The sequence below is a fragment of the Mauremys reevesii genome, linkage group 17, assembly GCF_016161935.1.
Source record: "Mauremys reevesii isolate NIE-2019 linkage group 17, ASM1616193v1, whole genome shotgun sequence".
Taxonomy (NCBI): Eukaryota; Metazoa; Chordata; order Testudines; family Geoemydidae; genus Mauremys; species Mauremys reevesii.
In genome coordinates, this window is record NC_052639.1 from 252394 (window position 1) to 267047 (window position 14654).

Consider the following 14654-nt stretch of genomic DNA (forward strand, 5'->3'; position numbering starts at 1 on the left):
GACTGCAGACAACACAAACATTAGAGGAGTGGTAAATAACGAAGCTGACCGGTCACTGATACAGAGTTCTATGGATCACTTCATACGCTGGGCACAGGCAAACAATATGTGTTTCAGTGTAGCTCAGTGTAGATGTTCACATCTAGACACAAAGCACGTAGGCCATATTTACAGGATGGGGGGAGCAAATTCCTATTCTGGGAAGCAAATGGGGGGGAGAGCCTGGATCAGCTGAACATGACCTCACAATGTGATGCTGTGGCCCAAAGGGTTAATGTGATCCTTGGATGCATAAACAGGGGAATCTGGAGTAGGAGCAAAGAGGTGATTTTATCTCTGTACAGTATTTGGCACTGGTGCGACCACTGCTGGAATCCTGTGTCCAGTTCCGGTGTCCATCATTCAAGAAGGATGTGGATAATTGGAGAGGGTTCAAAGAAGAGCCACGAGAACGACTAAAGGATTAGAAACATGCGTTATAGTGATATCCTCAAGAGCTGAATTTATTAGCTTACCACAGAGATGGCTAAGGGGTGATATGGTTACAGCCTATACATACCTACATGGGGGACAAATATCAGCTAACAGGCTCTTTAATTTAGCAGAGGAAGGTCTAACACGATCCAATGGCTGGAAGTTGAAGCTAGACAAACTGAGATGGGAAATACGGTGAACATTTTTAACAGTGAGCGTAATTTTTAAATCAAGATTAGATGTTTTTTCTACAAGATTTGCTCTAGGAATCATATTTGGGAAATTCCCTGGCCTGGGTTATACGGAAGGTCAGACTAGATGATCACAATGTTCTCTTCTGGCCTTGGAATCTACCAAGCTATGAATATTTGTCTCTGTACATTGCATCTGCGCTGAGCACGCTCCAGCCCTGGTCTCTTCCATCCACACTGAATATAGGATCATTGGGACTGGCTGGGTCCTGCAGGGAGACTCACAAGGGAGCTCTGGGTTTGGGAAGAGGGGAGGGGAGAGGGCTGGTCTGTCACAGACACACACACTCACACACACAAACACCGGCACTGCAGACATCTGCACAGGGAGGCTGCAGCCTGCTGGCCCTGGCTCCAGGGATGCAGAGATCTGGCACCAGGTCACTGACCCTTCCTGGTTTACCTTCAAATATTTACTTGTCCCCTGGGACGGTTCAAAGGTAACAGGGATTTCAGTCCCACCAGGCAGACAGGGCCCTCTGGGGGTGGTGAAGCTTGGGGTGGGGTGGGAGGCCCCTGCCGAGGGGAGAGTGATTCAGGAAGGGGGTGAGCGTCAGGCATCAGGCCTGGGGTCCATATCCCTTAGATCGGCGTCCATGGAACGGCTCAGGTCTCTGTCACGGCCAGTCCTGGCATCACAGAGCCCAATTCTGCCCTCGGTCACTGCTGGGCATCCTGAGACAGCCCCAGCCAACGACCCAAACAGGCTCCGCAGCCCCAGTGGTGTCTGGGCACAGCTGCGGGAGCGTCTCCCAGAGCAGCATTCGCCCCCGGAAATCAGAGCTGGGACCGAGTGACTGGGGACAGCGTGTCCTGCCCCTCCCGACCCGGCCCTGGCCCCGGCCCCGGTCAGTGCCGGGCTTTCCCAGGCCTGGATTGAAATGAGTCAGGGGGTGGGTTTGCAGCGCCCCCTGCTGACCAGGCGAATGGCTCTCACGGTGAGGAAACGCCTGGCAGTGCCCAGCGGGAGCCCATCACTGCTGGGGAGATGGCGGGAGCCACGTTCTCTGATGGCCGGTGAGGGCCCAAGCGAGTGGCAGGGGGAGTGGGGCACTCGGTGAGTGTGGGTCACAGCGACACAGCGCTGGCCTGAGAGACAGAGCGCACCATGGACTCTCCAGAGCAGCCCCACTGCTGCTCCCTGAGGGTTGGCAGCTTTAGCTCCTTCTCCTTCCTGCTTCCCAGGGGCCCCTTTCCCAGAGGCTGTTCGCTTCCTGCCTTTCTGGCCAGAGCAAAGAGAGAGAAGATCCCCCAGGCGGAAGTGTGGGGCAGGAGGCTGCTGACAGAGCTGACACAGAATCGCTGGGTGGCTGTTAGTTGGGGCGGTGGGAGGGGGCTTGTCTGCACCCCAAGGACGGGTCCGGCCCCATCGTATGGACCAGTCTCCTCAGGGCGTGTTAGCGAAACGCAGCAATGACGCCAGCTAGGGAAGAGCTGCAGAGAGCAGGGGGGACAAGAAATTACCCGACGGGACCTGGCCCGAGCCGGGGGATGGGCAGGAAATAAGAGAAACACGATTCAGCTCAGAAACTGATGCTAAGACGGCAGGGCCAAGAGAACCCGACCCAGCCGGGTCCAGCCAGGTTTGAACGCTGCCCCCTCCCGAGACATCTCCCCTCCGTCAGGGCTTTCTCCCCACAGGCTCCACGTGCCCAGCTGTATCTCAGGCTTCACCACCTCCACTGTGGGCCTCTCCCGCCTCGCCCCTTGGCCCTGGGAGCCTCCTGTCTACCAAGGGACCCCACAGGGCCTAGAGAACACGGCTCCATCCCCACATGCCTCCCCCGCCACACAGAGACTGAAGAGACTCCAGGAACCTGGGGGGATCCACAATCGGAGCGGAGGGTCCCCGTAAAGGGAAAACAGCTGGTGGGACACGACCCCTGGGGGCTGTGCAGGGACCCACTGCTCTCTTGCGCTGTCTCCGTTTGATCTGCTCTGCGGTTTTCAGCTGTGTCTCCAAGGCTCAGGTCGTGCTGAGCCAGCCCTGGGTCTGACACATTCCGTCTGAATTCCGTCTCCAGGCTTCACACCACAGCGTTCAGTATGTGCTGAGCCTCCAACGTCCCTCTGTGTGTTTGAACCTTCAGCACAGGCTGCTACTCCTTGAGCCATGGCCACAGCATTACGTTAAGTGACAGCAGGAGCAGGTTGTTGTCCTGGGTGGGTGATGGGCTATTTGGCTCAGTGGGCCGGGTGGGACAGAGGTCCTGCTCCATGTGATCGCCCAGAGGTGCCATGGGCTGCTGGAGCCATGGTCTGTGCCCAGGGAGGGAAGCCCACACCTCTTGCTAGAGCAGCTCCCTCTTGTTCCCAGGACAGGAGCTGGTGCTGCTGCTTTGGGGGTGGCAGCAGGAGGCGGCACTGTGGGTGGTTCGAGCTCAGTGAGATTTGGGCAGGAACACAAGTGCCAGAGGGGAAATGGGAATTGTTCTGAACAGTTTATGTCAGTGGTTCTCCCTCCACCTGTGGCCCGAGGACAAAAAAGGGCTGGCAAACTAGGTCTAAAGAGTCCGCGAAAGGCCGTCATTCCCACAGAACAGTGGTTTTCACCCTGTGGTCTGCAGTCCCCTGGGAGTCCGCAGACTCTAAGATTTCCAAGGGGGTCCGCACCTCCCTTCGAAATGTTATAGGGGTCCCCAAATGAAAAAAGGGAGAAACCCCGGGGTTCCTATCTAAGCAATATCTGAATGGAATCTGATAGAACAAAGAAAAGCCAATTCTCCAGCCTGAGGGCTGAATAGCAAAGACCCGCTGCAAACAATGGCAGGTGAGAGCATCTCAAAGAAAAGACTGGGAGAGAACTTTATCATGGAAAGGGTCAGGCAGCAGAAATAGAGGGGATGCTATTGGCTCCGCCTATAAACATCACTGGGAACAGGAATTAAATGCCACCAGCTCTGTTAGTGTAACGTTATCACTACAGAAGCCAGGCCCAGGCAAAGAGGAAGAGAATTGCGATGGATAGGGAGGATCTGAATGGTCTGTGGACTTATTTTTCTTGCTTCCTATTTACCCAGGAAGTAGCAGGAATGTCAAGTCGTCTCTGCCCTGGGATCTCTGGAGGACTGGCTGGGCATCTCACAGCATGTACACTAGGCTCTCACACCTTGGTTGACTGGGGATAGACCTGTCACAGAGATTGCCTTTCCCCACAATGGTCATTGGTCTGTGGAATTAAACAGATAGTAACAAAACATACCAAAAAAACCCAAAACCAAGCAAGAGTTGTAAGGAGTCGGACAAGCCATTCCTCCCTCTCTCAGGCCTTCGCTTCTAAAATCAATTTAGTTCAACCCATGCGAGCCAGTAGAGGTGCTCCTGTCGGGCTGAGAGAAGAGTTGATTCTAGTTTAGTTTCAATTCCTAATTGATTGAACCTAAACTAAAACAACCTCCGCCACACCACAATAAGTGCATCCACACTGGGGTTTTCACTGGGGTAAGTAAACTGGTTTCAAAACTAACTTCAGTTGAACAGGTTCATTTTCATGTAGACATGTGTAATGAGGGCAGCTCTGCCAGCTGGGGCTGGAACCCGGGGGGCTGTCGCTGCCCGACCCAGGGTTAAAGCCAAACCCCACAGCAATGACCGAAGGGCTGGGGAAGGGGACAGAGCCATGGTCCCAGGATCTGGCTGCTCTAAGGATGCACAGGAGCCATGTGAGGAGCAGCAGCAGGGCAGGCACAAAGCGACAAAACAGCCTCACAAAGAAGTGGGTTTTTGTATTTTGTTTTACACTGACGCTCCAGGCAGGAGGGGCAGCAAACCCCAGGGGTCCCCACTGCAGTCACTGGTCCCCATGTGTAACAGACAGGTGGGATCATGCGGCCGGTCTGGGGGCTGAGAGATGGGAGAGCAGGTGGGATGTTTGCAGAGCGAACGGGGAGGCGTTGGCTGAAGAAGGTGCTAAGGGGGATAATACAGCTGGTTCGGGGAAGAGCAGCAGCTGAGACGAGGCCTGTCTGTGCCCCCCTCGATTCTGGGGTGTCGGCTGCCAGCAAGGGGCTCTTGGGATGGGAGGGGAGGCGGCTGCCCAGCAGGGGTGGGGGCTTCAGCGGGAATTTTCCATCATGTCGGCGTCAGGGGCTTTAAACAATCACAAATATCCCCTGAGACAGGATCAAAATCACTCCCCCGCACACGCCCAGCAGACACCTGTGGACACGGCCCCCCAGACTCCCTAACCCCCAATAAGACTCTCCCCTCAGAGTCACCCCCGCCCTCAAGACAGATTCCCTTGTGCCCCACATAGACCCTTCCCCCAGATGTCTCCCCCCCTCCCACACACACACATGGTCCTGGCGCGTTCCATGCTCCCATCTCCCCCTCCTTTGCCAACTACAACACACACAGACCTCTCCGGCCCATGGACTCCCCCACCCATAAAGCTTTAGGCACTGGAGTTGTGTGGGGGTGCATCACACCTACCTGAGCCGCAGGGGGCGCTGTACTCAGCCTCTGTGTGTTCACCTACAACAGCAAAGGATGTAAGGAATGGAGGAGAGACCCAGTGGGGGGATGAGAACCCCTCCCCCAATCCCACACAGGCAGAGTCTGTTCCCCCAGCCCCAGGGGATCCCTGCTGTAGGTCTGAGCCCTAGAAGGGAGTGGGAGGTCGCCCCCAGTTGTCTGAGTGGGCCTGTGCGCTCTCTCCCATCCCCAATCCAGTAAGTCAGACGGGCCCAAAAATCACCACTGAGTTGCCCCTGAAAACACCCAGGGAAACCGTCCTGTCACCTCCTGGTCCAGCACAAAGGATTCTGGGGGTGTCTGAGGAGCTGGATGGCAGGGAACTGTGGGGGGCCCTGAAGGGGCGGGACTCACCTGCTCCTGCTGGGACGGCCCCAGTTACACCAGCCGCACCCTCCCCACTAGCCCGACGAGCACACGGTTCCCGTGTCCCTCACGGTGTGCGACCCCACAGATCAAACCTGGGAAGGCTCTGACCTGAGTGGGATTTATGGAAATGGGGCACTTGGATCCTGGGCAGATTTCAGTGACCCCATGCCCTGAGTGTGACACAGAGCCCAGGAGAACAGCTGTAATGGGGGTGGAGCAAGCGCAGGACATGCCCACTCAGCCACTGACTGTGGCACAGAGCCTAGCGAGTAGCTGTAATGGGGGCGGATCTCGGGCGGGACTCACCCGTCTCGTAGTAATCGTACAGTCTCACTGGGGCTGCTCTGAGATTCTTCACAGGGAAATCCTGCTCCAGGGAGAAGGTGAAACTCGCCGCTTCCTTTGTCAGCTACCGAGAGAGCGACAGAGCGAGTGCCTGGGCTGAACGGCTGCACTGGCAGCTTGAACCCCCTCCTCCCCGAGGCTCGGCCTGGCCCAGCCGCTTCCCCCTTCCCCTGCGGCCTGGAGTAGTGAGAAAATGCTCCCCCCGAATCCCTGTTCCACCCCCCTGCAAAATGTGACCCCTTTCATCACACTCAGGTCCCAGCTCCAGCCTCCCCAACCCTGAGCTCCCCATCGCTCCATTCACGGCCCTCTCTGGGGTTTGGCTGGTCTGGTCCCATCTCCCCGTCCTTTATGGAAACAGGTCACTTGGAACCAGGGGAGATTTCAGTGACCCCTCGCCGTGTGTGTGACACAGAGCCCATGAGAGCAGCTGTAATGGGGGTGGAGCCAGGGCAGGACACGCCCTCCCCGTTCACACCAGGCCCCCGAGCCCCCAGCCGCCTGCACTCACCTGGTCCAGATAGAGCGTCACCTGGTCCTTCTGCACCTCCAGCCTCTTCACCAAAGGCTGCTTCTCCAGCTAGGAGCAGAGGGAGGAAACGGCTGAGCCAGGAAGGGAGGGGCTGGGGCTGGAGTCACTGCTCTGCTGGGGACTGGGACATGGGGCACCAAATGCCCCCGTGGCCGAGGGGCCTGGCTGCCACCCCCCATGCCAGTCACACCTGAGCACTGGGTGTCCGCTGGGGGAGGGGCGGGAGTCTAGACATGGGTGTTGTGTTGTAGGGGAGCTAAGCAGGGTCAGGACCTGCTCAGTGACTGGATGGGAGACCCAGGGCTGCCCAGTGCCCCACGGCAGGGGGCAGGGCTCTGCAGGGGGAGCTCCCCCTGGGGGTCAGAGCTGCAATCTGTGCTCTCCTGGGGGTCTGGGCTCTCTCCCATGGATCAGCCCCTGGTTTCATGCTGTGTGACTGGCCCGGCCTGTTCTCCTCCCTGGGAAGCTCACCTGCCGCAGGGAGCTCCTGACGGGGGTGTAGCCGGACGGCAGCTTGGCCTCGATGATGGCCATGTTGGTGGCTGGGCGCTCCCCGTTGTACCTGCAATGGGAACCGTGCGCTGAGGTCAGGGTTTACTCTGAATACAGACCCCAGGGGGGTAGAGGGAGGAGGGGAGGCTGTGATGAACTGGGACTGTTCTTAATGTTCCCTCTGAATACTGTGTTGGTGCCTCCGGTATGGCCGACCCTCTGTTGCCTGGCAACTAATGTCCAGGCCCTTCTCCCCTGCAAGGGGATGCTAAAGGTGTGAGTGAACAAAGAGATCAGGTGGCCTCCTGGCCCGGGAAAGAGACACAGCCCAGAGAGGAGGGACTGGAGCAGGTTTGGTAGTTTTTGGAAGCTGGCTGGAAAATGGAGGGAAGTCCCAATGGGGTTCGGGCCTCTCAGCGGGGCTGTGGCCTCCCTGGGTCCCCAGATGGACCTAACTAAAGGGGGTCCTGTTGTCTGTACCGGCAAGACCTGTTTTGGACTGTGTTCCTGTCATCTAAATAAACCTCTGTTTTACTGGCTGGCTAAGAGTCACGTCTGACTGTGAAGTGGGGAGTGCAGGACCCGGTGGCTTCCCCAGGACCCCGCCTGGGCGGAGTCACTGTGGGAAGCATACAGAGGGGCAGAGGATGCTGAATGCTCCTAGGAGAGACCCAGGAGGTGAAGACGTGTGAGCTTCTTGCCCTGAAGACAGTCTGCTCCGAGGGAGAGTAGGCTCCCCAAAGTCCTGACTGGCTTTGTGGGGAGCAGTTCCAGAGCATCGCCTGGGGACTCTGTGACAACTGGTGGTAGAGGTGGGATGTATTGCACTCTGTGAATGGCACTGCTTGCAGTACAGTGACTGGGGAGTAGTAAAACAAAGGAGGCTCAAAGAGAGACGGTTTCAGGGGGCGGTTAAGCTCTGGGAGTGTGTGACCAGAGAGAAAGACTTTTGCAGTAACAGGGTCCCCCGGGGGATTGCAGCGAGCGGCTCCAGGGGCGGAGGAGTCTGCCACTCGACCCTGGCAGAGAGGAGGTGACCTCAAGAAGGGCTGACACACTAGGGATCTCCTTGGAAACTGTGGGGAGCAATGAGCACCCCGGCCTGCGAGTGGCCAGCAGGAAGATGTATGCCAAGTGGCTTAAGGATGACCTGGTGGAGCTGTGCAAGCAGAGGGGGCTGCGCAGTGGGAGGCTCACCAAAGACCAGCTGATTGCCCAGTTGGAGGAGGGAGATCGCGTGAATGAACTGATCCCTGTCTCTGAGGGAAGCAGCCTGGCAGATGCAGCACAGGCACCAATGTCTGTCCCCTCTGGGAGTGGTCAGCCAGCTGCTGAGGGCTTCCCAAGATCCCTTCTTCCTATGCCTAGGGGAAGCGTGGGAAGGGGCCCAGCAAATACCGAGGGCACCATAACACCCCCGGCCAGCAGAGGGTCCCCCCGGCGATGCTTAGCATCCGTGGAGCAGAAGCGGCTAAAATGGGGGAGAGAGCTAAAAATGAGAGAGATGGAGGATCATGAGAAACAGAGGCAGCACGAAGAGAGACAAAGGCAGCAGGAGCTGGAGGAGAAAGAGAGACAGAGGCAGCATGGAGAGAGACAGTGTCAGCATGAGCTGGAGCTGGCGAGGCTGAGGAGCAGCGGGCCCCTGGTTGCAGTGAGTGAGGGGGACCCAGGACTGTGCGGAGCTTTGATAAGTGCATCCTGGCCCAGTGTAAGGAGTGGGAGGACATGGATGACTTCCTGGATGCCTTTGAGACGGCCTGTGAGCTGCACCAGGTAGATCCTGCGGACAGGCTCCGGGTTCTCACCCCTTACTGGACTCCAAAGCCGTGGCATTGTACCACCAACTGGAAGGGGTGGAGAAAGGGGACTATGAACTATTCAAACAGGCCCTGTTGCGTGAGTTTGGGCTGACTCCTGAGATGTACCGGGAAAGGTTCCGGGGTCAGGATAAAATCCCTGAGGTCTCATATCTGCAACTAGCCGTCTGCATGGATGGATATGCCAGCAAGTGGGCAGATGGGGCCCAGACGAAGGGGGACCTGGTTAAACTGCTGGTACTGGAGCAACTGTATGAGCGGTGCCCATCCGAACTGAGGCTGTGGTTGAGGGACCAAAAGCCAGAGAACCTGCGACATGTAGGGCAGTTGGCCGATGAGTTTGTGAAGAGATGGTCAGGGGGTGGCTGGAAGGAGTCCCAAAGGAACAGGCCCGCCATGATGCAGCAAGAGAGTGACGCTGGGACTTCCCAAAAGGGAAACATGAAGACCCCCCTCCCAAGGGGAACATCTGGCGTCAGGTCCAACCAGCCAGCTTGAGGGGACCAATGGGACATGGGCTGCTATTACCGTAGCCACACGGACCCAGTGCTCCAGGCTCAGGTACAGACCGAGCAGCCTGGACCCACAGAGGGTTAACTGGGTAAAGGCCCAGCCGGACGAGGGGCAGGCTTCCCAGGCAACGGGGGCTTGCAGCTTATCAACTGTTCAGGAGGGAGGAGGGCCCCAAGCCAACTCCTCCGCAGAGCTGGATGCTCCGGACATCAAGTTTTCTATTTACAGGGTGGGCGCAGGGCTGTCCCTGTGGAGCGAGTGCCTTGTTCCCCTCGAGGTGGATGGGAGGAAAGTCTATGGATACTGGGACATGTGCGCTGAGGTCATGCTGGCCTGGCCCGATGTGGTAGCTCCAGAGCAGGTGATGCCCAACACCTATCTGACCCTGATAGGGGTGGGTGGGACCCCATTCAAGGTGCCCGTGGCGAGGGTACACTTGAAATGGGGGGACAAGAAGGGCCCCAAGGAAGTGGGGGTGCACCCCCATTTACCCACTGAGGTTTTAATGGTGGGGGACATGGAGAACTGGCCAAGCAACCCCCAGGGGGCTCTGGTCGTGACCCGTAGCCCAAACCTGCACGGGACACTGTGCCCTGACCTCAGGAAGGGTATCTTGCTCGAGGAGCAGGACTCTACCCTGGCGTGGAGGGAATGCCCAGAGTCACAGCTCAAGGAGGCTGCGGCTTCAGACCCAGCCGGCAAGAGAGAGCAGGTGCCCATCCCTGTCCCAGCTGCTGAGTTCCAGGCCGAGTTGCAGAAAGATCCATCCTTGCGGAAGATAAGGGACCTGGCTGACCTCAGTGTGGTACAGACCATGGGGGGAGGTTGCCGGAAAAGGTTCCTGTGGGAGAAGGGGCTCCTGTACCGAGAATGGGCTCCCCCAGGGAAAATGGAGTCGGGGGATCAAGAGGCAGCTGGTGGTACCCCGGAAGTATCGCCGCCAGCTGCTGTGCTGGGCCCATGACATCCCCCTCTCAGGGCACAAGGGAACCCAGCAGAGGCTGCTATGGAACTTTTACTGGCCTGGGGTCTTTACTCATGTCCGACAGCACTACCGATCCTGTGACCCCTGCCAGAGGGTGATGAAGGCCCGGGACAAGGTAAAGCCCAGAGAGGAGGGGCTGGAGGGGGTTTGGTAGTTTTGGAAGCTGGCTGGGAAATGGAGAGGAGCCCCGACGGGGGCTTGGGCCTTCCAGTGGCGTGGTGGCCTCCCTGGGGCCCCAGATGGACCTAATTAAGGGGGGTCCTGTTGTCTGTACCGGCGAGACCTGTTTTGGACTGTGTTCCTGTCACCTAAATAAACCTCTGTGTTACTGGCTGGCTAAGAGTCACGTCTGACTGCGAAGTGGGGGTGCAGGACCCTCTGGCTTCCCCAGGACCCCACCTGGGCGGACTCGCTGTGGGAAGCGCACGGAGGGGCATATGCTGAATGCTCCTAGGAGAAACCCAGGAGATGAAGCCGTGTGAGCTTCTTGCCCTGTAAACAGTCTGCTCCAAGGGAGAGGAGGCTCCCCAAAGTCCTGACTGGCTTTGCGGGGAGCAGTTCCAGAGCATCGCCCAGTGACTCTGTGACAGAGGTCGCCCGTCCTCTCGGCCCTGCAGGCGTCTCTAATGCCTCTGCCTGCTCTGGGCTGTGAGCCCCGCTAGCCCCAGGCCAGCCCTGAGCTCCCCAGCAAGGGTCCCGGCCCCAGGAGCTGCTTGGGAGCCGACTGTCCATTAGATCAGCCCCGGGACCAGCCCTTTAGCCCCTGGCACATTCCAAGGGGCCCCCGCCTCTGCCCCGAGCCCTGTGGGGGGATGGCTCCCCCGGCGATCGATTCCTGCAGTGGGACGGCTCTGCCCTGGCAATTTCCCTGCTGCCTGGGGCCTGCCCCTGCCCCCGGGCGCTCGCTCCCAGCGGGGGTGGGGGCTGGGGCTCATACCGGGCATGCAGCACGAGGCTGAAGCGGGATGTGGCACTCTCAGTGCACTCCTTCGGCTCCGTCTCCACCCGCAGGTCAAAGGTCGCAGCGCTCTTTGGGGGTGGCACGTTGTAGCGCAGAGTCAGCTGGGAGACAAGCAAGAGGTTGGGGCAGAGCCTGCTGCATCCGCCACCGCAGATCAGAGCCTGGGCCCAGAGCCAGGCGCCGTGGGGCAGGGCAAGGGCACAGCCAGTCACCGCTGGGCCGGCTGGGCCCCAGGGGCTCCTGCACTCACCTGCACAAAGACACAGCCCTTGCCGCTGGCCCGCACCGTGTACTGCCCGGGGATCTCCTGCACGGCCGCTCGCTGCAGCACCAGCCGGTTGGCGTTGTCCACGTGGAATTGCTGCCGGGCCCCGGCCTGGGAGCTCACCGTCACCGACACAGCCCCGCTCGCGCTGTACGTCAGGGCTGCGTATTTGGCCAGGGCCTGCAGGGCCACCACCGTGTCCTGGGGAGGAGAGTCACCGAGCTGCTGTCACGCTCTGGGGAGAGGAGCCCAGCTCAGACTCACTGCAGCAGGATCGGGACCCTCCGGGGCGCTGACACCGGGACCCTGGTTCCCAGCCCCTGAGGGCAGGGGGCTCTGCACCCAGGAATCCCTCTCCCAGGAAGGGTCCTGGCTCAACTGCGGAGATGCAGCCCCTGGGGTGCTTCTGGCCCCTGTCACGGAGTGTGGGGGGAGACCGGGCCCTGCACCCCCGGCTTCCTGCACTTCACCATGACTCTCAGCCGGCCAGTAAAACAGGTTTATTTAGATCACAAGCCTTGCAGGTAGAGACAACAGGACCCCTCAGTTAGGTCCCTCTTGGGGGGCCCCAGGGAGGCTAGAGCCCCGTTGGGAGGTCAGAGCCCCATCCGGGCTCCCCTCCATTTTCCCAGCCAGCTCCAAACTGAAACTCCCTCCAGCCTCTCACTCAGCCTCCCCCTGGCTCCTCCCCAACCAGTCCAGTTTCCCGGGCAGAGGTTGTTCCCTGGCCTCCAACCCTCCTCCTGGGATCTCACGTTACATGCTCAGGTAGCCTCCCTCAAGGACAGTCTCCCATCCCCAATGCAGCCAGTCCCAGCAAAACTCCCCTGCAGCCTTCCCAGGCCAACACTCCTCCCTCAGCATTCAAAGAATACTAAGAACATTCCCAGTTCATCACAGCCCCTTCCTCCACCAGGCCCCCAGCACTGGTTTGCCCAAGGGCAGGGGTGTTACCTGCGTGGAGGCGAAGCCCCCGTAGGGGTTCTGCTGCTTGCTGAGCCAGCGGACGATCTGGGCGGCAATTGCCATGTCAGCAGCAGACACATTGGGCAGGGAGAGATAGGCCAGGAGCACGTAAGCCGTCATCTCCACCTCCGCTGACGGGGCCTGGTTCCCATAGGGGCTGGGCAGGGCCTTCACCTTTCTCTGCCAGTGGAGCTGTCCCCCTAGGAGAGGGGCCGAGGGAAGGGCAGCCCCACAGTTGCAGTTACAACACAGTGGGTCACCTGTTTGCTTTCCAAAGGGGCCTCAGGAGTTTCCCAGGCTAGAGAGACTCCTGCTCCCCACTGAATGCAGCCACCTCTGGGGCAGGACACGGCAGGTGATTCACAGTGCACAGGAGGGGTACAGAAGTGTAACACGACACCCCCTGGGTGTGGCGTCAGCAGGGACTGAACCTTGGATCTCTGACTCGAAACCCCTGAGCCTCTGCTGCCCGAGCTACAAGCTGAGCCCAGGAGGCTCGCCGGCTCCAGCCACCCGCTAAAGCTCTCTGGGGTGTAGTCACTAGAGGGGGGCAGAGATCCCCTGTGTTAGTTTGGCCCCTGCCCTGAGCCAGACCCAGGCAAAGGGCAGGGGGCAGAGCTGATGCCAGGTTAACACCCCTCTCCTGAGTGATCCCTGGGATCCTGAAGACGGGACCATCACCCGAGGGCTGTTTCAGTCCAGAGTCCAACAGGCCCTCAGTGCACCCCTAGGAGCACAGCTCAGTCTGAGATTGAATGGGGCCTAGGAGACACACAGAGATCACTGGGGCGTGTTCATGATGAGTGTGAGGGCCCCAACCTGGGACTCCCAGCGCCCCCTGGCCTCATGCCAAGGGCTCCTTCAGCTCAGCACCGACACGGGGCAGCGCCACGTCCTGTGTCCCCAGCCGTTCTCCCAGTGGGCCTCAGGCCACCCATGGGACCTCTTGCCCTATGGGGAGCTGGCCCCAGGCTGCATCGCTCACAGCACCACAAACCCAAGGGCATCTGTGCAGGGACAGGCTGGGGGAACTGGAGCTGGGGGACGGGAAGCCTCCCATGGGTCCATGGGGGGCACATGGTGCAGATAAGGGGGCACCCAGAGATCTGCTTCCCTGTACAACCACCTCTCCCAGAGACGGCAGGGCCTAGCGAGCCCTGGCCCAGGGCAGACTGTCCCCTCCCAGCATTAGCCAGGCCAAGCCGAGAAGCCTCAGGCAGGGACTCCCCAGCTGGGATGTCCCCAACACAGGATGGGGGCTGGGATCCTGTGGCATCTCCCCAGGGCTCGGTTACGCTCCGTTCCCCTTGGGAGCTGCCTACGCAAGGCCCTGCCCCACAGGGTCTGAGCCCACTGGACCCATCACGCTCCTGGCCCCGGGCGTTTTAGAGGGCTGGGTTGGGACATGGGGCTGTGCCCCTCTAGGCTCTCAGCTCCGATCCCCCCAGGCTGGCAGCGACCCAGCCTCGCCCCCCTTCGCTCCGTGCGCTGGGCCCTGGGAAATGGCGGGACGATCTCACTCCAGCTCTGAGGGGAGAAGTGTCCCCACGACAGAGCCCGGCGCGTCAGCCCCTCGCTGGCAGCCTCAGCAGAGACCACGGACTGACTGGGCCATGGAGACCCAGCTCCCCTGCCAGGCTGAGGCGGCCCCGGGGCAGGGGGCACCTGGGTGGGCAGGGCCGTGGGGGGCAGCTGGCCCTGCCCTGGGCCCAGAGGCCGGCAGCGAGGGGAGCACTAGAGCAAGGTGCTGCCGGTACCGGCGCTGACGCTGTGCTGGGCCAGGCGCTGCAGGAGGGCGTCCCGCAGCTCAGTGCTCCCCGCCAGCCCGAAGGCGTAGGCCAGCAGCGCCTGCGTGTAGAGGTCGCTGGTGCTCGACTCCCGGAGGCACTGGAGGGCCCTGGTCACCGTGGGGTCCTGGGACGGGGAAGACACCGAACAGACTCCCCGTCAGGCTGAACCAGCCAGAGGAGACGCCCCGCGCCTGGGTGTGTCCCCCGGCATCCACCCCATGGGGCCCTAACACCCCCTCCCACCAGCCTGTCGTCACCTCCCCCGACTCATCCCCCCACCGCCACCTGCACCCTGCGCCCCACAAACCTCACCAGACCCCCTCCCCCGAGCGCTAGACACCGAACAGACTCCCCGTCAGGCTGAGCCGGCCAGAGGAGACGCCCCGCGCCTGGGTATGTCCCCCGGCAACCAACCCAG

General features: G+C 60.0%; 1 protein-coding gene across 19 annotated transcripts in view; it reads right to left on the reverse strand.

The window, feature by feature from the left end:
- LOC120385046 (alpha-2-macroglobulin-like protein 1) overlaps window positions 1-14654 on the reverse strand; it is a 224513-nt gene that overhangs the window by 144998 nt on the left and 64861 nt on the right. For 7 of the 19 annotated variants that reach the window (XM_039504138.1, XM_039504125.1, XM_039504123.1 and 4 more), the window contains exons 28-29: window positions 14204-14360; window positions 12435-12646 (exon numbers count right to left, since the gene is read on the reverse strand). The exons of 10 other annotated variants lie outside the window; for them this stretch is intronic. In XM_039504138.1, coding sequence (XP_039360072.1) covers window positions 12435-12646; window positions 14204-14360 — 369 coding nt within the window. Of the gene's footprint in view, window positions 1-3668; window positions 3895-4446; window positions 4815-5156; window positions 5199-5873; window positions 5977-6423; window positions 6493-6915; window positions 7007-11191; window positions 11317-11465; window positions 11682-12434; window positions 12647-14203; window positions 14361-14654 lie in introns of those variants that run through there. 2 more of the 19 variants (XM_039504131.1, XM_039504126.1) reach the window with 2 other exon arrangements.